Source organism: Gekko japonicus, unplaced genomic scaffold, assembly GCF_001447785.1.
Source record: "Gekko japonicus isolate JY-2015 unplaced genomic scaffold, Gekko_japonicus_V1.1 scaffold969, whole genome shotgun sequence".
NCBI classification, from domain to species: domain Eukaryota; kingdom Metazoa; phylum Chordata; class Lepidosauria; order Squamata; family Gekkonidae; genus Gekko; species Gekko japonicus.
In genome coordinates, this window is record NW_015168076.1 from 155,582 (window position 1) to 183,035 (window position 27,454).

General features: G+C 43.1%; 2 protein-coding genes across 4 annotated transcripts in view; one reads left to right on the top strand and one right to left on the bottom strand.

Moving 5' to 3' along the window:
• Window positions 1-2,028, bottom strand: part of VEZT (vezatin, adherens junctions transmembrane protein) — a 44,832-nt gene extending 42,804 nt beyond the window's left edge. For 2 of the 3 annotated variants that reach the window (XM_015414649.1, XM_015414648.1), the window contains exon 1: window positions 1,952-2,028. In XM_015414649.1, coding sequence (XP_015270135.1) covers window positions 1,952-1,987 — 36 coding nt within the window. In that variant the 5' untranslated portion in view covers window positions 1,988-2,028. The remainder of the gene's footprint in view (window positions 1-1,951) is intronic. The other variant, XM_015414650.1, reaches the window with a different exon arrangement.
• Window positions 2,029-2,316: 288 nt separating this feature from the next.
• FGD6 (FYVE, RhoGEF and PH domain containing 6) overlaps window positions 2,317-27,454 on the top strand; it is an 88,816-nt gene continuing 63,678 nt past the window's right edge. The window contains exons 1-2 of the mRNA XM_015414643.1: window positions 2,317-2,497; window positions 19,589-21,899. Of these exons, the coding sequence (XP_015270129.1) occupies window positions 2,485-2,497; window positions 19,589-21,899 (2,324 nt within the window). The 5' untranslated portion in view covers window positions 2,317-2,484. The remainder of the gene's footprint in view (window positions 2,498-19,588; window positions 21,900-27,454) is intronic.

Consider the following 27,454-nt stretch of genomic DNA (forward strand, 5'->3'; position numbering starts at 1 on the left):
CAGGAATGCATAGGGGATATCTTGACTAGAGCAAAGGACTGGGTTATTAAAATAATGAAATGGTTATTAGATTTTCCCCCCCTCCATCTTGGCATTCAAAGTACCAAGACAGCTCCCCTCAGGTACCAACCAGGCCAGTATTTGTTTATTTGCTTCATTTATAAACACACCTTTCTCCCCAGTTGGGACCCAAAGCAGCCTACATTAATCTCCCCTCTCCGTCATTTTATCTTCACAAGAATTCTATGAGGTATGTAAAGGCTGACAGTGTTTGACTGGCCCAAGATCACCCAGCAAGTTTCCATGGTGTAAGTGGGGATTCAAACCTGGGTCTTCCGGTAGCTTCCATAAGAATGTAAGTACCTTCAAGAGGACTAGGAGAACTAATGCAGTTAAAATTTTCTGACCAAATGCAGACTGATCAGCATGATAAAACTGTTGAAATTCTGCTATGGCTTCCTACTACGGGACATCTCATAATACCACGTTATTCCCATACTATGACCAATGCAATACACCACATGAATTGCTTGTCCCCATAGCCATGCTGAAATATTTATGCATATGACTAAGAACTTAATGGATGGAAACAATGAATTAACATGGATTATTGTAAGCACTGTCTTTGGACAAGCAAAATCATTTCAAGGATTGTGCATTATTTCCTCATATAAGGCAATTGCTTAATGAACTTGAGGGATGGTGTACTCCAGTTGCTTGGGGTGATAACCAAGGAAATACTTTGGTAGCTGGTGAAGGAATAGGTATTTTTGTAATACTTGCAGGGCAGAGCTAAGGAAGGTCCAAGACTATGCTGCTGGTTTTATGGGACTGACACTGCTTTGGTACCTACCTGTTCCCACAAGTTCAGTGTGTATATTTCTAAGTAAACAGCCATTTTAAAAAACACCATACATTTTTAGTATCCTTGCAAGAAATCTGACCATGTGACAGATTAACTTTGGATCATGTTACAGCTTGAAGGAGTAAGGAGCAAGGAGCATGGAAGAAATCACCATATATGCCAGCCCTATCATCTGTATGGGAAAGGAGAACCCAGGGGCCTTAAAACAAATACATCAAGCAACAAAAATACTCTTATTTCACTGGAATCCAGTTTTTCATCTTTGTACGTGGCTAAATTTATGTAGACAGCAACTTTAAAAATAAGACTGTCACAAATCAGAAAAAGTGCCTCTCCAAGAACAGAATTTCACAATTCACACTCAATAGTAGTGAAAAGGCCTTTATTATGTCCAATTAAAAATCACAAAGTAGCAAGCAAGATTTTGAGCTCCCCGGAGCTGTTTCTCAGGCTACTCAATTTTTTAAAAGAAGACTACAGGTTTCATATTATGACCTGAAAGATCTCCCCGCTCCCGTTTTAAAAACTGAACATCCAACTTGAAAAAGAGCTTTGGGGACCTTGAAACCTGGCTCCTTGATTTACATTTTAATCAATCCTAAAATATTACACTGCTGCTGTTTCTGGATTTAATTCTTCTAATGGATCAGCCCAGCCCTCACTTCCTTCCACACCGACATTAAGGGTTAAACCCTTGAAAGTTAAACTTGTGTTCTCTGTCAAGGCTACAAAGGGTTATTTAATTTAAATTGGAAGAAAACAGCTGCCAAGAATTTGGGACAGGGTGTCTTTCCCTCCTCCCAGCCAATCCTTTTGTTTTACTCTTTACCTCCCCCACTGCCACTACTAGGACCCTGTTCTTTGAGGGGTGGGATTTCAAGTCTGGGACGCCTCAGGCTCACCTCTCTCTAGGGGTCACCCCCCCCCCCCAATATATATCCACACACACGCTGCCAGCCACCGCGGCCTTCACCGGAGCGCCCCCTGGTCAGCCCACCGGCTGCCCCACCCAGTTCTGTCGCCTGAGGCTACGCGCCAAAGAGTGACTAAACCCCCGCGAGTTAGCCCCGAGCCCTTTCCACACACCTCAAACACCACTTCGTCGTCAAACTCGGGTGTCATCCTTCTCCGCCATCCGTGCCACTCTCTTCAGGCACTCTGGGAAACCGAGTCTGCCGAGCCCCCGCGCTACAATCCCTCCGTCCGGCCTAACCGCTAACACATGAAAACTACTACTCCCAGAAGCCTCCGCGCGAAAGGAGGCGGGGCAAGTAAACCGGGGTGGGCCGTTCAATGCAGATTGGAGGTTCGTCGCGGAGGGGGAGGGGAGTCGGCAGCCCCGAGTGTCTTTCTTTTGGTCGATGCTTGAGGCTGTCGGCCTGTAGGGGGCTCCGTGGCGCAGCAGTGGCTGGATTCGCTGGGTTTTGCCTAACGCTCCCGCCTGTTGAGGCTCGCTCAGGCAGTCGGTCGCGCTCTGAGCTACGGGAATGTTACATAGGAGCCAAAGGCGCAAGCTGCGCTTTTCGGCCGCTACCGGGGCATTTGTCTTCTCGGCCGCCAACCTGAGAGAAGCCTCCATGTCTTAACAGGAAGAAAAGGCGCATGGGAGGGGAGGTAACATGAATTCAGCCGGTGAGTGACCAAGGGAAGTTGCTGGGATCTTTCCTTTCCTGCCTTTCTGTAAATGCTGCTGGTTTAAGGTGTAGCAGGAGGACAGGGGCAGTTCAGCCTCAGCCGGCTGAATACACAATAGAAGGAAGTGGCTTCTTTTCCTTCCCTCTCTAACTTATTTTTTTCTTTTTCTTTAAAGCCCCGAGGACCAAGTTTGGTCTGGGGGTCTTCCTTCCTCCGCTCGCCCTGCTCAGAGCTCTTCGTCTCTTGCTGATCCTGCTCTTGTGTAAACTTTTCTCCCCGTTTCCCAAGCGCATAGGTGGGTGAATCTAATTTCTGGAAGCGAACAAGCGTCTCCAGGTCTTTTTGAGAACCCCGAAGTCCCTTTTCCGTCTCGCCCCCAAGTGTCTTGTCCTCAGCGACGGCATTTTTGAGAGCTCCCCCCCCTAGAGGGTGAAACGAAGAGTTCTTGCCGTGCGTGTGCGCTTCTGCGGGCAGCGGAGCTATTTTTTTGGATAAGGTAGTAAACAAAGCCCCCGGTTTCCTGCCTGATCTGGATGGAGTTAGAACCCACTCCTGCACGGCTTCTGCTAAGAAGGGAGGAAAAGCCCCCCCTCCTTCCTTTTTTTTTTTATTAAACAGCAGTGGCGTGGGCGTTCGATAGGATGATACCTGTAAAGTGATGGTGAACTCAACTAAGGACCTTTTTTGTTTCTCGGGGCAAGAAGTGTACTGATTTTTATTTTTTTTGGTTACTTGCAGATTTATGTTCTGCTTCTAGTAATTCATATTGCTATAAACTTCATTTGTTTTATAAAGCACAGAAAACTAGAGGCTCATAAATAGGTAAGGCAGCTATTTTTATTGGATTCACCATTGCTGTTGAGAGAATATGCAGCAAACTTTTGATTTAACCAGAATGCGTTATAAAAGCAGGAGACTAATAAAATTCATTCCAGTATAAGCTTTTTGTGATTCAGTGGCTACTTCATGAGATGCTGCAAAGTGTATATCCATTAAATGGATGCTTAACAGAAAGGCAGGGGGGAGGGGGAGGATGTTACAAAGGGAATGGTTTAAAAGAGGATCCAGTAAAAAGGGTAATCACAGTGAGTAAAGTCACTCACTACCAACTGTTAAGTGAAGTAGGATGTAAAATACAATGCATCACGGTGCCAACTGTTCTGTGATAGAGAGCAGCTCTTGGTATTCTGTGGAAGGCTTTCTTTGGATTTAAATTGATTCAGTTTTAATATTTTGGAAATGTTCCTGGGAAAGTGGACTTTTGGTTTTTGTGCAAAATTGGCTGTGGCGAGTGATACAGAACTTTTCACGATAGAGGTTTTCTTGTTTGGGTTCCTAAACTTTTGGCATGCTTTTTGTTAAAGTTTGACACTAACTATCCTGTGGCAACTTTAAAAAAGAAGACATATATTATTTTAATTCCAGGGCCTAAATCAGGGACAACAAAATTAGCTTAGTTTCAGATTATAATATGTACTGTATGTGCTGTGTTTTTGAATAGTGCTGTTTGCCTCTGTCTGTGAAAACCCATTTTTTATTTGTTCAGTCAGTTATGAGGTTTACTTGTTAATATGTTTTTCTTTTGATACCTTCATTCTGAGCTATTTCTCATGGTCAAATTTGCATTACATTGTGCAGAATTGCAAGTAACTAAGTATCAATTTGGTGTTGTATATTAATGCTAAGTATTATTGGTAGATTAATGTTAATTCCTGGGATCTGTCTGTTTACTTTATTTGTAGTCTGGCTTTCTTACGGAGACTTGGGGCCATTTACAGCACACTTGACACTGGCTTGGCTATGAAGTAAACATGAAGCTGAACCTAAAACATGGCTATGAGGAAGGAGGCAGGCTTAGTTCTGAGTTACATTCTGTGATGTACAGCAGGTATATACAGTGTAGACTTTATTGCTGGAAATGTCTGAAACAGTCTGAAGAATTTCTTTACATGCTAAAAGGGTTGTTTGCTGCTGTTTCCACACCACCCTGCAGCATATATATCTTTTATCCAGATTTGGAGGGAGTGTTAATTTTGGTGGCATATTGTATAGATGAGTGAAAGAATTACACAGTCCAGGAACAATATGGGGAAAGGTTATGAAGCCAGAAACACAAATAACACTCCAGTTGACATAAAAAGCATACCTCTAAGGGAATTAGGGACATACAGCATCAGCAGTCTTTTTTACTGAGCCATGTTTTGTCCTTCGTATCACACATTCCCTCCCACCCTTCAGAGTGAGGTTATCTGTGCCCAGTGTTATCATGTGTGATGGTATTTAAAATAATCTGGTGACTTGGTTTTTGCAGGAATGAATCCTAAGTGGCTGGTCTTATCTGTTGTCCTTTTGGTGACACATAGTTTTACCATTGGACTGAGCTCTGGACTTTGTAAACTGCCATTTTTTGTAGCACACAGAGGAAGCCTGGATTTATTTTGTGGGAGCAGAACTGAAAAGGTTTAAGCTTGCTTTTGAGAATGGTCCCCTCTTGTGTAGAAAGTAGTCCTAAATATTTGTGCTTTAGTGTAAGTAAATACTTTATGGCTGCCTTTTGTTGCATTATGTACCCTTAACTACTATTTTGACTGTGATGTTTTCTTTTCCGAAAGTATACTCAGTCTTACTCAAGATGGCTTATCTGTTATTCAATAACAGAAGGCATAAAATATTTTATTTATTTATTTATTAGGCTTTTATACTGCCCCCCGCAGGGCGAGCTCAGGGCAGTGTACAGCAGTTTAAAACAAAGAACATATTAAAATACAATCTACGAATTTGCAGAAATTGTGTAATGTCATAAAATCTATATGGCACCACATTACACTAATTTCTAACCCCCATTAGCAGAGGGGGAAGAGTGAGAAGGCAAATTAGCGACACTGATTGCTGTTAAAACCATTGCTGCCCTCAGCCATATGCTTGGTGGAACATCTCTGCCTTGCGGGCCCTACAGAACTGTAACAAGTCCCGCAGGGCCCTGGTGTCATTTGGCAGAGAGTTCCACCAAGTCGGAGCCAGGGCCGAAAAAGACCTGGCTGTGGTTGAGGACAGCTGGATGCTCTTTGGGCCAGGGACTTCCGGCAGATTTTGTTCTCCTGAGCACAGCACTCTCTGGGGGACATACCAGGAGAGGTGGTCCTGCAGATATGTTGGTCCCTGTCCATTTATGGCATTAAAGGTCATGATCAGAACCTTGAGCCTGACCTGGTACTCAATCTGGAGCCAGTGCAGCTGGCATAGCACAGGTTAAATATGTGCTGTTGAGGGTGTCCCTGTAAGGACCCCTGCCGCTGCATTCTGGACCAGTTGTGTAACTTCCAGATCAGGGTAGCCCTGCATAGAGCGAGTTACAGTAGTCAATGACCATTGTGTGGATTACTTTGGCTGGTTAGGAAGAAACAGTTAGGGGGCCAGTTGCCTGATCTGGCATAGTTGGAAAAATGTCAGTCAGGCAACATTTGTTATCTGGGCCTCCATTGATAAGAATGTGTTCAGAAACACACCCATGCTCTTAAGTATCTGCGCTGGAGTTAAAGAACTTCTGTCTTTGCTGGATTCAGTCTCAACCGACTCTTCTTCAACCACCTCATCATAGCCTTCAAACCCTCGGCCAGTTTTCCTGGGGCGGTGCCATGAGGGGTTACCATAAGTCAGCTGTGACTTGATGGCAAACCCCTTCCCCCAAACCTTCCAAATCCTCGTTTGACACTCTAACCACCGTACCCCTCTGGCTGGCTGTTTTGCTCCTGCCTCATCTGCTACCCAGGAGCTGGAGTGGCTACTGTTCCTTCTCTCCTTGCTTCCCTAGTCATCTTTAAACACAGCACAGCAAGCTGTGCATGCCCAGTGAAAGTTCCTGAACTTTCACAAGAAGAATCTCTCAGGTGGGTGCATTATACTATGCTGTTTTTAAAGATGCCTGGGGAATGGAGGAGAGAATGAGTGCTAGCTCCTCTGGCAGAGGTAGAGAATGGCAGGCAGAGCTAGGGGTCAAGGGGCAGAAGTCTCCGATGGTATCCCTTCTTGAACCTCACTGTCATCAGTGTAGACAAAAAGTTGCACCATGTTTAACTCTAACATGGTAGAGGAGACATGGCAGTTGAAAGCTGGGCTTGGTTTGTGTCCCCGATAACTAACATCCATTCTCAGGCTGCCTTGTCTGCAGCAACTCAGGACTTAATGGCCATAGTGGCAGCCATAGAGCTGTCTCAGTTACCAATCAATACTCAATGCCAATGTATAAGGAGGGACATATGTTAGGTTTGGTGTTCTGTTCAGAAGAGATAAAGTTGACATTATCATCGCCAGACCACTGTTAAGGTGTGGAGGCCTAGAACCATTGCAAGGGTTGGTAGGTGCTCATTGAAACATTCCATCCTGTCAATATGATAGGTCCCGTTGATTTCCTGGCAGTCTGCGGGAGCTTGTTTCCACCTAACATGGCTAGTTGCCTTCTCAAAGCATTGATTGAGCAAACAACCCAGACAGTAGGGCTTGATTACTCCAGAATGCCCTACCACGCTGTCATCTCTGCAGCTTTTTATTCCATCAACCTTTATATTCTTCTGAACTGCCTAGCTAAGATGGGATTGGTGGCACTGCTGTGTACTGGCTCCTGTTTCTCCTTGTGCACCATTCCAGAAGAAGGTACTGGGAGACTGGTGCTCCGTTGGTTCATGGAAGGTTCTGCAAAGCCCCACATTGTCAATGTCAAATAGCAAAGGAAACATGAGACTGCTGTGATATATCTGGATATTTGGGATACAGTGTCACCAACAGAACTTCTTCTCCATCTAATTGTAGGTAAGTGATGGCAGCATTCAATTGGAGGTAGTGCGCAAACAAATGGATGTGGGGAAAACAAACTGGAATGGAACCTGACAAAATGAGTGTTCTGTTGGTTGGAGATAGAGCTGAACCATGATTTAAATTCACAGCCTGTTTTGAATAGGGATTTATTATTTATTTATTTATTAGATTTCTACCCCACCGTTCCTGCCGTAGCAGGTTCAGGGCAGCTTACACAAACACTACACAGCTAAAACAGAACTAAGTAAAATCATGACAATACAAATATAAAACATTACAAAGTGCTAGTGCTAAAAGTGCTATGTGCTATGTACTTTCCCTGAAGGACAAGAATTTGCAGTCTGATAGTACTTTGGGATCCAGCTCTGCTGCTTGAAGTTCTGGTTTGCAGAAGTAGCCAAGACTGTGATCTACCAGATTAGACTGGTTTACCTGGCTTCTCTGTTCCTGGGAAGGTGGTTCTGATCATAAGAACATAAGAGAAGCCAATGTTGGATCAGGCCAGTGGCCCATCTAGTTGAACACTAGGTGCTATCAGAATGCCCAGCAGTGAGGCCAGGACACTAGAAGCCCTCCCACTGTTGCGCTCCCCCCCCCCCAAGCACCAAGAATACAGTGCATCACTTGCCCCAGCCTGAGAGTTCCTATCTATACCCCTCTGTGTGGATATCTAAATCTGCACATTGGGGGCACTTGGGGGGAAAAGAGATTTTCCTGCACACTTGGGGCAATCCCCAGGTGTGCAGAAAAATCTGAAAAGATGAAAAAATATATGGGGGATACTTAAATCCCCCCAAAATTACAACTGCTTGCTCTGGGCATGCGCAGGGCACTCACTCGATGGGGTGTGGGAACAGTGTGAGGGAAGCCACCACGCCACTAACCCGTCTGCTGCTCCAACTGCCACAGCAACAACCGCCCCTGTGCAGAGAATGGACTTACCCTTGGAAACTGTGGTGGGCTGTGCGAAGAAGTTCTGGGAACTTCTTCTCAACACTGCCCCCCCATTCCATTTCTTCTGTCTGTTCCCAGCCTCATTTGTTTGGAATTAGTGGCGAGGATGCCGAGCACAGCTGTCAGCCCAGCTGCCCTTCGCCCATTCTGTCTTTCCCCTGGTGAGGGGCCACCATCCGGCCCTGGTCTCCTCCCACCAATGCTCCAGCCGATGACCCGCTCGGGTCCGCTGTCACCGCCTCGCACAGTGGGTCAAGGTCCTGACGCCACCTGCTCCGTGGCCTGGCTCTGCCTGGCTGGTTGATTGGAGGATCGGGCCATGTGGTGTCGCTTTGCTGGTTGGCTGCTGCCTCACCGGCAGCGTCCTAGCTTCCCCCGAGGCTCCGTTGTGCCGGGTCAGTCTCCCACAGCCCGGGTGCTGTTGCCCAGGTATGTGTTGAGGGAGCCTCGGAGCCAAGGGAAGGAAGGGCGGGAAGGAAGCCTCAGCAAGCGCAGCCTGTCCAGAGCAATTCTGGACAAGCCACCGAGAGAGGAAGGGGGGGTGAAGTCTTGGTGACGCCATCTGGAGCAGCTCCAAACAAACCACCTGGGGGTGGGGGGAAACAGTGGCAGCTGGCAGCTGCAGGGGAGCCTGGGGAGAAAGTGTGTGTGTGTGGGATATGAGATCTCCCCTCCCCGTGTGAGTATCGCGGGCGGGCGGGCGCTGATTGTACTTATCTAATTCCTTCTTTAAAGCTGTCCATGCTTGTAGCCACCACCACCTCCTGTGGCAGTGAATTCCATGTGTTAATCACTCTTTGGGTGAAGAAGTACTTCCTTTTATCTGGTCTAACCCGACTGCTCAGCAATTTCATTGAGTGCCCACGAGTTCTTGTATTGTGAGAAAGGGAGAAAAGGCCACAATTAAACTTTCCTTTAGTAATATCCTCACTCAGCTACTATATCTGGTGCTCAGGCACGCTTGGAAACCTCATCACAAAGTGCTGCAGCTAGGCATTTTTTTAACAGGAAGTTTTCTGAGGAGAGGATATTTAACCATTGGTTGGTGATATGCTACTGGAACCAATTTAAGCCATTAATACTGGCTTTTGAGGGACCAGGATACACGAGGGGCTATCTCCAATCCATGTGAGTTTGTTTTGACCTAAAATCAGCTGCTATTGCATGTTCCATGTTAACTGAGGTGAGATTGGTGAGCGTCTTTCAGAGGCTCTTTTTGACTTTAGTTTTCAGCCTCTAGAATTCCTCGCCTCAGGAGACGCAACTTTCCCCTAGCTTCTGGTCTCCCAGAAACTTATTTTTATTCCAAAAGGCATATGATAGTTGTATAATTCGTCTCCTGGTAGAGGTTTATTTTTCCTCTGCTGATTTCTGCTGATATATTGAGTTTTACTCCTGACATTTTGGTTTTGGACACACATGAAACTGCCTTATACTGAATCAGAGCATTGGTCCATCAAGGTCAGTATTGTCTGCTGTGACTGCCTTTCCTGGGTCCCAGGCTAACAGCTTTCACTTGATCCTTTTAAGTGGAGATGCCAAGGATTGATCCTGGGCTGGGACCTTTTGCGTATCAGAGGTACTCTGTCAGTCAGCCAGACTTCCTTCCGTTTCTTATTGTTATTTTACTAGTACTTTATGTTGCTACTGGTTTTATGTTGCTTTTATGGAAAGTTGTTTAGTCCTTTATGCTGTAGTTTATCTGATTTTAAATCTCATTTTGTAAGTCACTTTGAATTCTTGTTTTAATAAGAAACATTTTCTGCTATCTTGTTTTTCCCATTTGAAATGCCTGTATTAGTTACCTAAGAAGTTACAAAAAGGTAAGCAAGCTTTTTTTTGGGGGGGGGGAAAGGAGAGGTAGTTAAAAGGGTGTTGCAGGGCATGATGGCAAAGCCCTATATGGAAAGCTGTAGGAGAAGCACGGATTTAATTAGGCTAGTCTACACTTGGTGCAAAAACCTCCTAGGTGTTACACCCAGGGTTACCAGGATGGAAATAAATAGTCAATCTCTTATTGGAAATATAATAGTAGTTTTTCAGTTCTATCCCAGAACTAACTGGAACACATAAGTCTCTTGTGGGGCATAGAACAGAAGTAGAGAAAAATTATAGTTGTTCTTATTAAAGAACTGTAGATTAATTTGGGGTTAGAAGATGCCAAAATTGGGAAGTGTTACCTAGTGGTTGAGCATCTGTGGTGACTTAGAGGTTAAGATGCTGAGGCTGCAGACCGGAAGGTCTGTAGGTCGGCCGTTCGAGACCCTAGTGCTGTGTGACGGAGTGAGCTCCTGTCTCTGGCTCCAGCTCCTGCCAACCTAGCAGTTTGAAAGCAAGAAATTGCAAGTAAATAAATAGGTACCACTTTGATACAAAGGTAACAGTGTTCCATGCGACTTGGTGTTTAGTCATGTTGACCACATGACCATGGAAATGTCTTGGACAGTGCTTGCTCTTTGGCTTGGAAACAGAGATGAGCACTGCCCCCTAGAGTTGGATTCGACTAGCTTTACCTTTTACCTAGGGATTGGAAGAAAAAAAAATCACATGTCTACTTGGAAGGAAGTACATGTCTTCCAGTTCTAGGATCCTAATTTTTTTTCTTGAGGCTTAATTTGTTTGCATTGTTGAAACTGAGTTTTATTGTTGGTGTAGTATGAGGGAATCCATGGTGCGTGTTTGTCTCCCGAACATTGTAAATCAGGGGTGTCAAGCTCATTTGTTATGAGGGCTGCCTCTGACATAAATGAGACCTTGTCGGGCCAGGCCATGTGTGTCGTAAAATGTAATGCCAGGTAGCAGAAATATAAACTTTATAAAGGACATAGACAAAAACAATTCAAGATCGTTTAAAACTTAAAACATGCTTACAACATTAGCGCTCTTGCAATATTTTGTTTATTTAACAGTCTTTGATGACACCTCTTGCTTATTGCATCAAAATCTGGAGACAATGTGCTGTAGCAATCTGCTTATTGCATCAAAATCTGGAGTATGCTGCTCAGATGTTGTTCAGGTGTGTATCTGTAAGTTGCAAACCTACTTTTGATTTATTCACATTCATTACAGAAATCTTGTGGTCAATGCTCTGAGCCTAAGACCCAGGGGAAAACATGAAATGGCTGGGCATTGCAAGCTTTTGTACATAAGTTGCTTTGTGTGCTGGTCAAGAACATATGAAGGCACTGTGGCACAGACTGAGGGCTATGTGTCTATAAAACTATAGTCTTCTCCAGAGAAATAACTACAACTCCTATGAGGCAGTGCAAGAATAGAGAGACAGTAATGTATAGTGGTCAGTATCAGCCTACTATCTGGGAAATCTAAGTCCAAAATCCCCAGTCCACAAAGGAAATGTGCTGGGTGAACTTGGTCTGGACACACACTCTCAGCCTAATCTACCTCACTGGTTTATTGTTATTCCTCATCTAAATAGTCAACATTGCTTTCCTACTGAGAGAGACTGGATCATGAGGGCATGAATACATTGAAAAAGAGGAAGGGTTCCCAGTTGCACCCAGGAGAGCCCTGGCATAATGAGCCCAACAAAACTCTCCCTCTCTCTCTCTCAGTAGAAAGGCAAAAATCTCGTACCTTGAATAAAACTTTGTTGGTCTTAAAGGTGCTTTGTATCTCTCCAGTGTGATTGGGGGAACTGGGCAAAGTACGCTCTTGCTCTTTCCCACCCCCCTTCCTCCCCGGGGGATGAGGAGGGGGAAAAGCCTCAGCCGAAGGAGGGAAGAGAGACTTGGCTCAGTAGCTCTATTTTGTGATTGAGAGAGCCTGGCAAAGCAAGCTGTGATGCAGAAGGAAGCAGGAGAGAGAGAGTGAAGAAAGCAGATGAGAGCCAGTTGCTCATGGGCTGGATATGAGCGCCGTGGGGCCGGATCTGGCCTCCAGGCTGCATGTTTGAGACCCCTGCTCTAAATGACTGTACTGTCTTAGTTGTGGCTGAGATGCAAGCCTGTGTTATCAACCTGGAAAACAATTATAAAACTAATAAGTAAGGTTCAGATGGATGTAACCGTATTCTATGTGTTAGGGATTTTTTAGCATTGGAGGAAGCATGATACCACATGCTTCCTTCCATATTATCAGTGTTGCTGCAGAACTAGTATAACATCTTAGTGCCTCATTTACTATTCATTTGTTTAGAAAATGCCACCTCTCCAGAGACCTGCTGAAAGCAGTTCACAAAGTGCTCAGGCTGGAAGTGTACCATAAAAACAGCTAAGTAGCCACCAGACAAGTCTGAAGGGTGTTTCCAGAGGTGAGGTGCCACCACTGAAGAAGCCCTGTTTTTAGTTTCTACCTGCCTCACCTCATAGGTGGAAGCACAGAGAATAAAGCTTGGAAAGGGGTTCTTTAGCAGTGGGCTGGACAGTTTGGGAGCCCTGCCACAAGCCATTCAGGACCTTATAGGTAAGAGCCGGCACTTGGAATTGTGTCCCCATATCCAGAGGCAGAAAACCTCTAAATGGCAATGCTGGGATGGCAGCAGCAGGGGAGGGTCTTGGCCTCCAGGGCATCTGCTTGGCTGCTGTATGCAATAGTATGCTAGACTATATGGACTGCTGATCTGATCCAGTAGGCTCTTCTTATGTGCCCAGAAACAAACATGTATAAACATATCATATTATAAGTTTGCTTGTGTGTTTACTGATTGACACGTAGTCTGCAGAAATAAGTGAAATGTTAACTGTTGCAGTGAATTAGATACTGTTTACATATATTCTAAGACAAACTTGTGTAAAGGGTTGATTCTGTGTTTGTTTACTTGGAAGTCACTTGTCCTAAGTTCAGTGGCACTTTGCTCCCTAGTTGCCAGCTCAGTCTGTGTATTTACTTGGAAATAGGCTGCTTGCATATGGAGGTTTTGCTCTTGTTTGACATCCAAAATGGAGTGGGTTTTTTGGGAGCATTTGCAGAGTGGTGTTCTCCAAATCAATCACTTTCAGGATTTTCCATTGGTTTGCTGTGATCTTTTTCAAATCTGTTTTGATAGGATCTTCTTGGAAAGACAGCAGTGAACATAACTGTGCACACTATGTGGATGGGAAGGTGTGAATTTTTGAAAGTGTGGATTTCTTCGGCACCATTCCATGTTAAAAAGATGGATCCACAGCTAAATGAAATATGTTTAGAATCCAGGTAGAAATTGAAGACTGCCCCATGCAATAATGTGCTTATATACAAAGAATGGCAGAAATACGGTGTTGATAATTATAATTCTTCAACTTTTCAATTGATTTTGTAAAAATACAATTTTATTAATTGGTATTATAAAATTAGGAACTCAAAAGAACAATGATGAGAAAGCAGACTCTGTACGGAAAAAGAAAGTAAACAAAAAATCTTGCTCTTGCAATTTATTTTAAAAGTTAGAATAGGCTTACAAGTCTTGGTGGCCTCCTGATTTATTAAAACATCCTGTGTCATTCTCTGTCAGCATCACCCTTTTTTTGCCATCAAGTCACAGCTGACTTATGGCAACCCCCTGGGGTTTCTAAGGCGCGAGACATTCAGAGGTGGTTTGCCATTGCCAGCCTCTGTATAAGGGTTGCCATCCTCCAGGTGGCACCTGGAGATCTTCTGCTATTACAATTGATGTCTGGGCAACAGGGATCGGCTCCCCTGGATAAAATGGCTGCTTTGGAGAATGGGTTCTATGGCATTATACCCTGCCAATCTCCTTCCCCTCCCCAAGCTCCGCCCTATCTTGACTCCACCCCCAATATCTCCAGGAATTTCCCAACCCAGAGCTGGCAACCCTACTCTGCATAGTGACCCTAGATTTCCTTGGTGGTCTCCCATCGAAATACTAGCCAAGGCCAACCCTGCTTAGCTTCCGAAATCTGACGACCAGGATGACCTGGGCTATCCAGGTTAGGGCCAGCACTACCTGGGCTACGTTTGCCTCTTTTGTATCCATGTTGAAGTTATTCTTAGTTCTTGTTTTTGTTCTCAGCATGAAATTAAGCAAGTTAAACCTTTAAATTACTGTTTTCCTTTTAGATTTCAGATGCAATTAGACTACTTTTTAAAACAGTGTTTGGTAATTGCCCCCCCCCCCCCGGAATGATTGTCATAATCTTCCGGGATATTGTGAGTAATTTCCTTTTGTATTTTATATTTTAAAACTTCGGAGGGGGAATCACATCCACTGCACAAGCAGTATGCAACGTAGAAGAAAAAAGTTTACAGGAATTTTAGCATAGGTCTGTGGGAATGTAGAATGATTGTATGTATTTTTACACAGTGTGTGTTCTGTTGATACAAAACAATTATTGAAGAACTTCTCAGAGTTGTGCTGTTACAGGGAGAAGGATACATTTTAAATGGGAGTCTAAGGGAGGTAGCAAGCTCCTGCTAAAGAATAAAAGGAGCATCTGCTTGCTATTGCATCACAATGGGTAAGAAATGTTGAGGTTGAAGTCTAGAGATAGAGTACATGACAGAAGGCGATTGAGGCAGGCATTCATGGGGTCCTCTTTGTTTATGTACAGGTGCTCTTACTTTGTAAAAACTCATGGGGACATTTGCATCTGAGGAGTGACTGAAGCAGAATTTGACAATATACTCTGACTATGAAGAGGCATCTGAAGTGCTCCGATGGGAAGATGGGTTGGGCATATGAAACCCAGGCTGAGTGTGATTCATGCTAAATAAAGCTGTGTGTGGGAAGTGAGTTTTGTAATATAAATTAGGCGAATGGCAAGTTTAGACCTGGATTAAATGGAATTGTCTGCGGCTGCTCAAATCTGAAGGGATTTCTACAAAAAGCAATGTACTGAGCTGTGAGATCATTGGCAATTATTCTACTTAATTGCTGGAGAACCAAGATAAGGAGGCGATGGCTTACCCACAGCTGCATTCTAAGCCTATGGCTCAGTGGAAAATTGAGTGAATGGATATTGGTCTGCAGCTCTCCTTGAGATAGTAGGACACTGAAGTCTGCTGCACGTATGCAGGTTTCTGCAAAATAGGATTGGGCGGAAGAGGCCCATTTTTCTTTGAAATATGAAGGTTGGCTGGTGGATAGGGTGGTCATTGTTTGTTGGATTGGTTTAGATATTAATATTTACAGAAAAGATACAGCAACTTTCCAGTTTGCTCTTAAAAGTATAATAGTTTAAAGGTAAAATAGTTTAGTAAGTGCAGTAGCAGAGTTTATGCATACTGATGAAATATATATGGTGACCACTGGAGCCTTTTTTCTGGCGGAATGCGCCAGAATCGCATTCTAGAACCTTTTTGTGGAAACGATATTCTCAAAAAATGTTTAAAAGTTCATGAGTGTCACCAGGGGGACCATGATGTGACATCACAAAAATATTAAAATAAAAGCTAAAGAATAAGATTTAAACAAGGGGATGCCTGGTAGCAGCTGCGGGCGAGCGGGGAAGCAGCCAGACAGCACAGAGGACTTATTGCTCTCTCTTGCCACTGAAGTTTGATGTCTATAAAGGCAAGCAGGTGTTTTATGTTATATCTGTAAGAGTGCAGTTGCAAAAAACAAACAAACCCAAAAGGGCTTGCTTTTCTGTGAGAGGCTAATTATAGAGGCTATTTTTGAAGTAAGAACTACATAATTTTAAAAGCTTAAGACGGATTGCCTTGCTTGGAGATAAGATTCTAAAAACCTCTTGTAAACTGCTACAGCTGTAAATCTCCTTTGGAGGCCTTCGCTTTCAGGAGTAATTAGTTACTGTGGCCATTTCTAGTGGTTGCTGCCCCAGTGTCCGCATACCTCCTGTCACAAATCTTCAAAGCAGCTTTGTATGGATGACTTCCTAAATAATGAAACTTGTGAATGAGTTTATTCCTTTTTCTAAAAATAGAACCATAGAGTTCGAAGGGATCTCCAGGGTCATCTAGTCCAACCCCCTGCACAAGGTAGGAAATTCACAAATACCTCCCCCCTACACCCCCAGTGACTGCTGTTCCACGCCCAGAAGATGACAAAAAAGCAACAACCCCAGGATCTCCAGCCAAACTGGCCTGGAGAAAAATTGCTTTCTTACCCCAACGTGGTGATCAGCATTTCCCTAGGCGTGTAAGAAAAGACTACAAGAACTAAGTACTTTAACAATTCTTCCTGCCCTCCCTTCTCATGATCTGCCTAAGTTCACACAGCACTGCTGTCAGATAGGCATCTAGCCTCTGTTTGAAAACAATTAGAGCCCACCACCTCCCGAGGAAGCCTGTTCCACTGAGGAACCGCTTCCTAATGTTTAGCCAAAAACTCTTCTGATTTAATTTCAACCCGTTGGTTCTGATCCGACCTTCTGGGGCAACAGAAAACAACTCCATACCATCCTCTGTATGACGGCCTTTCAGGTACTTGAAGATGGTCATCCTATCACCTCTCAGTTGTCTCCTCTCCAGGCTAATTATACCCAGCTCCTTCAACCTTTCCTCATAGGACTTGGTCTCCAGACCCCTCACCATCTTTGTTGCCCTCCTCTGGACATGTTCCAGCTTCTCTATATCCTTCTTAAATTGTGGTGCCCCAAACTGAATGTAGAGGCAGTCATTGTCAGCATGTGAATCCAGAATCAGATTTGAACTGGCATGCCTGCATGTCACCACTCAGTTGTGGCCACAATAGGGGAAGCCCTGATTTTAGTGACATCAGCCAAGGAAGCTCTTGGGTATAAAAGTTTTTATTTCAGGCTTTCTTGATGTTTTGAACAGTTTAAGTCCTGCTCCTGCAAGCTGTTAGACTTCCTCTTACTCCCTCCCCGCTTTTGTCTTGCCCAGCTTGGAGTTTTACAGAAGCTGAATCTGACAGATAATTGGGAAGGAAGCTGTGTGTATGCATTGTGGAGTGTTCAGTTTGGAAAGTTTCCCAGGCTGCTCTAGACGCTATGATTTATGTCACTGCTTTGACAGGAAAAGAGTGGGCTGGAAGGCAAATGCTCTTCTAATAGATGGATGAAAGATTGCCCTGTCTGAACTTGTTTGGTCCATACATTAAGAGAAATACGATGCCTGATAATTGTTGAATTATTCCAAAAGCTATCTATGTTCAGGTGGATAAAGGAAGTATACCTCTGTTGTTGTTACAGCCTTTGATACTGTGTTAGTGCTGAGGCACCTGGAAGGTGAGATGGGTCTGGAAAAAGCAGTGTTGAGATGGTTCCAGTCTTTCCCATCAGACCACTCACAAGAGGTTGCAATGGGAGGTGCTGAATCATCCCTTTTAGAGCTGGTGTGGGCAGTGCCACAACGCTGTTTGTTGTCTCCCATGCTGTTGAAAAATCTGTGGAAGGCCCCTTGATGAGATTGTTCATAGTTTTGGAGGAGGTTTTTTTAAAAATTAATATGCTGATAATATCCAGCTACATTACTCTGAATAAGCCACTGGTTGCTGCTGCCTCTGTCCTGACGCAGTATCTAAATATGATGGTTGAATGGCTGAGGGAGAACAACCTGAAGCTGAACCTAGATAAGATGGATGTAATGCTAGCAGGAAAGGCTACTGCTTTACAGGATTGTTCTTCCTACCATTAATGGTGTCCAACTTTCACTGAAAGGCTCTGTTAAGGACTTGGTAATGTAGCTCCAGCAAGTATTGGAGAAACAGGTGTCCGTAATAGCGAAAAATACTTTTTTCCAGGTATGTTAGGAAGCTGGCTCCCTGTTTATACACAGCTGATCTGGGTATGCTGATTGATGCTTTAGTAACCTCCGGGCTAGATTACTGTAACATGCTCTAAATGAGGCTGCTCTTGAAGACAATACAGAAACTTCAGGTGGTGCAAAATTTGATAGCACGTTGGTTATCTCGGGCTAGTTAGCTGGACCACATCATTTCCTATTCTAAGGTCTTTTCAATTCCTGCTTGGTTAGTTTCCAGGTCCAATTCACGGTGTTGATGCTTACCTTTAAAACACTTCATGACCTGGGGCCCACATACTTGAAGGACCACGTCTCCGTACATTCCTCATGCAGTTTCATTCTTCCAAGGAGGGTGTACTGTACCTACCTTGTCTGAAGCATGTTTGGCAACCATCCAATCTAGAGCCTTTTCAGTGGTTGCCCTGTGCCTCTGAACAGCCTCCCAGAAGGCGTTGCGGGGCTTCTACCCTCCAGGATTTCCAGGTAGGCTTCAAAACAGAGTTATTCCAGAGAGCTTTTGTGGTAGCCTGAACTGTGGCAATGGGAGAATACCCTGTCTGAGATTGATTTTTGTGTATTCATGTCTGTTTTAATGTTTTTATCAGTTGCTTTGCCCATTTTGAGAACTTTGAGTGTTCAGAATGCTGAATAGTTTAAGTCCTTACTGGAGAATATCCCTTAATGGACAGTTCTACTGTGTTGCTCAGATAACTCCAGCTTCATACTAAATAGAAATTATTTTGGAATCTGAGCCATGCAGGAGAGGGGCTGTGGCTCAGTGGTAGAACATCTGCTTAGTGTACAGAAGGTTCCAGGTTCAAGCCCCAGCATCTCTAGTTAAAGGGATTGGTGGTAGGTGATCTGAAGGACCTCTATTGGAAATCTTGGAGAGCTGCTGCCAGTAGACAGTACAGACCTTGATGGACTGATGTTCGATTCAGTATAATGCAGCTTCATGTGTTCAGATTTGGGTCAACTTAAAACATATATCAAGTCATGTTGAGTCTTTGATTTTGGTCTTTTACTTCTAATTTTAACATAATTTATACCTCTAGTGCCACATTCACGGGACTTATGTTTTCTCCTTAACTGAAATTCTTGATGCTTCAAGCATATGGTTAAAATGAAATTTCATTTGTAACTGAGTTACGAACTCTTATTTATTACACTTTTATCCTTCCCTTCCTACATGGAGCTCAGAGGGGCATATGCAGGTAGTCTTGTAATTTTAAAGAAGTAACCATGTTAAACTGTTATATCAAAATAATCAAGAGATTCAGTTCTGGGAGATAGGAGTAAAGTCTCCCAGGGTTTTGTTCCCTCATTCACTATAGGTATTAATAGTTCCACATGACCCACCCTTTGCATTTGTTAATTAGTTCTGCTTATCTGTCTTCACACTATACCTTCCTTGATTAGATTGTATGTTTATTCTATACTATCTTCTACTGTTAGGAGTGGTACTCACCCACTCTGTATAGATTGATTTGTAACAAAAAGTGCTTAAGGATATACATCTGATGAAGTGCACTCTGACTCACAAAAGCTTATGTTGGAATAAATTTTATGAGCCTTTAAAGTGCACCTGTACTTCTGTTTTACCTTGTATTTTTGTTATTTAGAGTTAGGTAATTAGAATTATAATGACCAAATTATTTTCTCTCTTTCTCTTTTTGCTCTCTCCCCCTTCCCTTCTAGAAATTAAGAAGCCACCAGTGGCCCCAAAACCAAAATTTGTGGTAGGACACAAACTAGTGCCGCCTCCTGTTGCACCCAAGCCAGATGTTGTTCTTGCAGATCTTTTGCAACCCGCAAAGAAAGCAAAACCAGCGATAGCACCAAAGCCAAAGGTTCTCAAGTGCTCATCCTTTCCTGACGTTAAAACAGCACCACTGTCTTTAACAAAAAATTCCAAGAGTTTAGAAACAGGCCAAGATGACTCTTCAGAATACTTAGTTAATTTGAATTACAAAAATGGAGCTCCAAGTGACAATACTGCTTATATTATATCAGTGTGTTCCTGCAATTTTGAATGCATTCATAAATATGGGAAGAATACATGTAAAAATTCTACCATTCTTGAACAATTGGAAAACCTAGAAAATCTTGATATAGGTGAAAAAACAGCATCATCTCTGAAACCTAGAACAATACTTGATAGCCATAATGAAAAAGTTATAAATAAAAACTGGGTAGTATTAAAGGCTAATTTTACAGAAGAAAAACTCAAAGGTGTTCTGACACATAGCATTTCCTCCAATAATGGACATTTGAGGCAGAAACCCTTGAATAAACTTGAAAACAACGGCATTAAAATAGAATTGAAAGACCTCATCCAATCCTCTTCTAGTTTGGAAGCAATTACGGTCAGTTCAGATACCACTATGAATGTAAGTAAGGTTACAGCTGAAATTTCAGAAACTCCTGTAGAAAAAGTGGATACTAGTGATTCGTGTCCAGATACCTACATAAAAGGAGGTGATGTATCTCTTGCTTCCTTTGGGACAGATGTAATTCCATCAACTAAAGCTCTCCCAGTTCCAAAACCAAGAAAACTACGTGTTCCATGCCTTGTTAGACAAGATGGTATAGATCTCCCAGCTGAGGGAATAAAAAGACTAGATACTTCCAAGTGTGATTCTGCTGGGCTTTGTGGTATTAGAAAAACAGCCAAAATTAATGTTCTTGTTCAAAGTGTTTCTTACAACAATCAAGAAATTATTCCCAAAGCTGATGAATCTGATATTACTACTTCTACTGCTGAGAAAATGTACCCAGCAAAGGAATATTCTGATTCAAAAGAACTGATCCCACAAACCCTCTTGCCTCAGGTTCTAAATGAAACCTCTCACGTGGAAGAAAATGTCGAACATTCTTTAGACCATAACACTATATGTTCTGCCAAAACTGTAGTAGACAATGATGGTGTATTGACTGCTAGCAATAACAAGACTAGCTTTATAAGGTGTAACAATCTTTCTATGAGCTTGCCTAAGCAATTAAAACTATCTTGCAATCAGCATTTGCCTGCCTTTAATAGCCTCGACTCTTCACAAAGAAAAGAAGATAAAGATGTGAATTTAAAAGGTGACAGTTCACCAAAAATAATTCCTAAAAAACCTCAAAGGCACAGCCTACCTGCAGCTGGGCTGTTGAAAAAGGCTGCATCAGATGAGTTTGTAGAGAAAAGGACTTATCTTCTTAATGAAGAGACACCATTGGAGACCTCTCTGGAGGGGCAGCGAATAAGACATTTATCTGCCAAAGAACAAAGTACATTGTTATCCTGTGATACTCCAAAATCATCTTTGGAGAAGCCTGTCTGGAAATTACCTCACCCTATCCTTCCATTTTCAGGCAATCCAGAAGCCTTAAAAAACACCAAGAGTTCCAAAAGCAAAGAGCATCCAAGTGTTGTGACAAAACCTCGAGCCAAATCTTTGTCCTCTGTGGATATTGACAGAATAAACAAGCCGCAAAGAGAAACTCAAAAGAAAAATTCATTAAAGAAATTTCTAAACATGAAATTATCTGTTTGTATAATAAAAAGTGACTTCCAGAGGTTTTTGGCCAAAGGCAGCCAGTCTACAGATGATACTGGTGTTACTTTTTCTAACAGGGAAGGACATGGCAAAAACTGGAATATAACTTGTGCAACCAGTGGAAGAAAAACTAAACCCTCAAAATGCAGCCCATCCTCACAAAAGGGAAAACAAAGATCAAGGAGCCAGAACGAAATGCCAGCCAGTCAGAGACCAGAGTCTTTAGATGAACAACCCTCCGCATTGCAAGAGCACTTAAATTCTTTTTCACATGACCTCACACCAGAATATGAAAATGTGAGTCATTATGAGGAAATCCCAGACTATGAAAACCTGCCTTTTGCACCCATTGAGAAAAATGCATGTTTTGAGTGGCAGAATTCTAGCAGTATTGAAGACCATGATGCTAACATATATGAGGTGGAAGAACTATATGAAGCTACAAGGAGCTATTCAAAGCTTAGCAGGTAATATATTGGGGTTAGGGACACACGTAGAATTTTGGATAATCAGTGTGGAACATGTCATGTTTTAGCAACCAGTTCAACTTTTCCGAATAATATTTGGATGGTGTAATATTATAATCTCTCTGTTGAACCTATTATATAACATGGTTTTAATTTAATATCATTATATCTTCTGTATAGTATGTTGGCACGTCCTGACTAGAAAAAGTAATGGGTAGAACTAAGGTTTTGCTGCTGGATTAGTGTAATTTCATATTAGGGCTGCCATTTTCACTCTGGGGGTGGGGATCCCCTGCCACCAGTGGGGGCTTTCTCACCACTGTTCATCTGGCTGGGGGAGGGGTATAGAAGGAAATTCAATGGTGTCCTGACATTACTCCCTCTGCACCTGGAAGTGATGTCAGTATGTCACCAGAGGACACAGGTTAAACCAGGGGTGTCAAACCTATGGCCCACGCGCCAGAACTTTAATCCAGCCTGTGAGTGGGGCTCTCTTCTCTCCCCCCTCCCCTGCTCAGGCCTATTTTTGGGCAGGAACAGGAACGGAGTTCCGGCTGGCTTCAGAGTTGGCCACGCCCACTACAGTCAAAACCTCTATGTGCGTGGCTACAGAGGGAAAGCCTGGAGAGCGACCCACCCTGGCCTCCCTGTGCCTTCCCTAGCCTGTCCAAGGGCCAGCTTGCCTGGGTTCCCCGCAGCAGTGGGGCCCCCAGGGAAGGCAGTTTAAACTGCCTTCCCTTCGGGGGGGGCTTGCCTGGACTCCCCGCAGCCGCGGGGCACCCAGGCAAGTCAAGGGAAGGCATGGGGTGTGGCCTATTATGCTAATGAGTTCCTGCTGGGCTTTTTCTATAAAAAAGCCCTGCCCCTGCTCATACTCTTCTTCTGAGCTTGAGCTGCCTCTGAGTGCAGGGAGTGGTGGGTGGGGCTCCCAAACTTCCCAGCTCGCTCGGTCTTTGGGTGCATTCCTGTCTGCCTCCCTGCCACTGCTCCCAGTCTCCATCCTCCTCCTCACAGGTAAGGGTCCCCGGGGTGTCCTTCTGCTGTGATCCTTGTGCTTCTTCTTGTTGTTTTAAAAATTGTATTGCCAAATCCCACTATTTCCCCACCTTTTGATTTTAGTCAGGCATCTTTTTTTTGGGGAGGGGGGAGGTTTGGGACCAACCACAGTTAAAATATAGAGTTCTACAAACCCAAGGAACTCCAAGTTTGCAGAGAAATATTAGTTTTAACACACACACCCTCCTAATGTGGGGCTCCAATGGAATATCTCCACTACCTGGCATTACATTTTATGATACACATGGCCCAGCCCAACAAAGTCCCATTTATGTCAGATCCAACCCTCATAACAAATGAGTTCGACACCCTTGGGTTAAACCATAGAGTTTGCCCAAATGCCAGAATGTCCCCCAGCAACATGCTGATGTCACTTCCAGTAGCAGGTGAGGTCACATCAGTCACTGGTGACATCATTATAGCACCAGCAAGAACCCCTGCCGTCAGTAAGTACTGCTGCTGCAACCCTATTTCATATGGCTTCTTCTAAAATAAAAGTTCAGATTTCTGAACTAGTAGTGTGCTAACTATTTTGCAGGTTATTGTTCTGTTCATTTGTAATAGCTGTGTTGTATAATTATTACGGAAAACAGAAGAAACTATAACTACCTAAATGAAACAAAATAGAATTCAGTAATGTATTAACTGGTGTCCTGTGAAACCAACTCTGAGTGACTTGGGATAATATGATCCTGCAGGAAAAGTGGAAGTATGATGTCCAGTGAACAAGCAAAGTTACTTTATGCCAAGTATCCATCTACCTGTGCACTGTCTGACCAGCAGTAGATCTTGGCTTTCCTAGCACCCAAGTAGAGATGCCAGTGACTGAAAGCTAGACGTTCGCGTAAAGTATGTGTTCTATTGCTGCCGATGGCCATGATGAGGTTCAGGCTTGAAAGCCTCACTTAAACTACTGGTTTGTCTTTCTAGGTCTCCTAATAGTGTTATATCCATCTATTCAATCAAGGAGCACAAAGGACAGTTCTTTGATCTAGAGAATATATGACATGACAAATACAAGAACTTGAATTTTCATATGTTATTATAGAAACTTTTAATTATTTGTTACAGTGCTTGTATAAATGGAGTTGTGTTTCAGGCTGAGATACTATCTGTGTGTCCAGGCTTTCAAGCCCTGTGCAATAATCCTTGAACTGTGTTAGTTAGCATTGATTTCCCATGAGTTTGCATCTGTACATGATTAGCAAGGAACCTAGCAAAACTTGTTAAGTTTGAATTTCCATATGCTTCCAGTGTGCAGATATGCTTCAATGTTCTTTCATATTTCTATTTCTTTGACATTTTGTACATAGCGTAAGATGTATGATGTAAACATTAACATGCAGAATGTACATGATTCTGTTGCAAACTTGTTTAAAGGGGCATCACATATATTGAAGTTTGCTGTGTCAGAGATACTTTTGACTTGTTGCATAAGAGCTAATGTTTGTCTCTGTAGCTTTAAACGTCTCTATGACCAAATACTGGCTTTGACCTAATCTTGTGCTTGCTTTACTCCAACACTAAATTCTACTAAGTCATTCTCAGTCAGTCCATTAAGATCAGTTGGAGAAGAAAGGCTGATGAAATTGGTCCTCAAAAACTTCGGTAGCTTTATGTTGCAAAGTGTAACAGTTGATATTTCCACATACCATTTGTAAATGTGATTCCCTTACCCCAGATTCCCAGATGCTTGAAGACGAGTAGGTGCATCTGCACTTCATGTGCTTGTTTGAAATACTGGCGTGCCTGTAAAGTCATTGGTTTGCCACCTAGTGCAAACTGTGCTCAGCCTTCATAGCAGAATACTGGCTACACAGGTAGGGCCCTTGCAGAAATCAGGTAAAGAGGCATATTCAAGGGTTGTGCTAGAAAATAATGGGGGATGGATCAATAAAAAGGACCAAGATTTGGAGAGGACAGAGTTTCTTGCATGTGTGAACTGGATAAATAGTGCTGTGGAAAAGTTAGTTTAAAACTGAGCAAGAGAGATAAACAGCCAAGGAAAAAATATTTTAGTGTGAGCCAGGGCTATTTTTGGGCAGGAACGCACAGGAACGGAGTTCCGGCTGGCTCCCGAGTTGGCCACGCCCAGCAGGAACTCATTAGCATAATAGGCCACACCCAACAGCAGGAACTCATTAGGATTGGCTACATTAGGGGTGTGTGGCCTAACATGCAAAGGAGTTCCTGCTACAAAAAAAAGGCCCTGGGTTTTGATAACAAACAAGTAAACAGAATAAGAACCAAAAGGTGGGTGTGGCTGGATGTCGACACTTCTGGTAACATGGGGGTGCGGCCTAATATGCTAATGAGTGGTGCTGTTAGGGGTGTGGCCCAATATGCTAATGAGTGTCTGCTGTTGGGTGTGACCTATTATGCTAATGAGTTTCTGCTGGGCTTTTTCTACAAAAAAAGCCCTGGTGTGAGCCACAGTTAAAGCAAGGCTGACATGAATCTTGAATCCATCCCAAGGACAAGTTTTGTTGTTCCCTTCATCCCCCCACCCATCTGAGTCAAGCAAGACCCCAAGTATCTTTTCTCCTACTCTGGCTGAACTTTTCCAGTGAAGGAGGTGCTTTTGATGTGTACCTTTTTCAGTAGAAAGGTTTTCAAACTATCCCATATTCATTTTAATTTGCACAAAGTTCAGCCCAGAGACTGACAAGCTTTGTTTTTAAAATGTCTTTGGAATTGTTTATTCTTGGACATCTCCCAAGAGAGAAAAAGGATGTTAGTTAACTCCAGTCCTCCTCAGCTTTCCTTCTTTTTGTTTACTTTTGCTGGGCAGCAGTGGTGCCAGTTGAGCATCTGTCCTTTTAGTCCTTCCAACCAGTGTTCCCTCTAAGCTGAGTTAGTGTGAGCTAGCTCACAGTTTTTTAGCCTGTGGCTCACATATTTTTGTCTTAGCTCAGGAAGGATGTCTGCAGAGCAAACTAATTTATGCAGTAGCCAAATCACTCTCTCACAACTTTAAAAGTAGAATTTCTGCTCACAAAACTCCACAGCTTAGAGGAAACATTGCCTCCAACTTAGGCCAGTTTTTCCTCTTCAGAATTTGATTAACCTATACCCAAATTTTTTCAGGGGGAAAGAAAATGAGGCATGAATGTAAAGAAGCATCAACTAAGGTTTTCCCCCCAAAGTATAGCAAAATATAGCTCATTCCCATAAAAACTTCTTGCCTATTAAGATCTGCAACAGAGGCTCTTTTTTATGCCTGTTTCAGAGACAGTGGCTGAAGACTAGTATGCAAATATATTTTAACCTAATCAATCAATTAAATGCCAAATGATTGATTACTTTAAATATTTATTTGGTTTGCATCTCTAGTTTTATTACTTTGTCTTAGAGAAAAGGAAAGGCAACCATTCCCCTTTCTTGATTCTCCTCATTCTGTCCCGTTCATGGTCATGTTTCATGTGGTAAATAACTGAGTTGCTCCCATGAAATGACCAACTGCTGTGAAAGTGTGCTGAATAATGCACTTCAAATCCACTATCAAAGCACTTTAGTGATCATTTTTAAGTGGGTTTTGCTGTTTCACACAGTAAAACCCATTGGCAGAGTGCGCTGAAAGTGGATTGAAAGTGCATTATTCAGCATGTGTGAAAGCAGCAGACAAGAAGTATAACATGGGGATGTTTTTCAGTGCAATATATGAGGTTACATCAAAATTGTACTGTAAGAAGCACTGGAACTTTTTTCTATTTTCCAACACAAAACTTCCTGTAATAGCAGTACAATGGTATGAATAGGCTTACCAGGTGCCTGTTAATGGCAGGCAAACTCTCAGTAATTCTTTCTGATGCCTGCCGATGCTCATCTGTTTGGTGGACAGAAGCAAGCCTCCAAAAAGCGGGGGGAGGTCAACAATATTTGTCAATGCATGATGATGTCACTTCTGGCATGACTCAGAGGTGCCATCATCATTTGATGGTGAAGATTGGACACCACCAACCCCGGTAAGTATCCAATTTACCTCATTTGCCAGTAGCCAGGCCATGCCTAGCAATTCTAGGTTCAGAGAGACATATAAAATCAGAATGGATGAAAGGTTTATTTGTATGACAGGCTAACACCCTTTTCCTGTATGTTACCCTCAGCACTTGCCACCTCCAGAAATACAAATCAGTTTGAAATGTCTCTTCCCTGTCCCCCACAGTGAAATTCTAAGTAAACTTAGGAGGACTAGGTTTTTAATAGCTTGTATAATCAGCTTTTAGAAAAGGATGTTATAAAACAAGGGGGAGAAGGGGGTGGTAAAAACTGAACTGTACGAATACAGTTGTATTCTTGTATAATAAACACAGAAGGAATTAGTGAACCATAGCTATGTAACTAGTGCAAGTAGGGATCTTTCTGGACAAGCAAGTCATCTTATGTTAAAACTGTTTCTAGACTCTTCATCTTGAACTGTTCCTTTTGTTTTTCTAAAAAAAACCCCAGCACATGAAAACAAGTTCTTGGGGAAAGAGGATCTAGCCAGACTTCTCCCT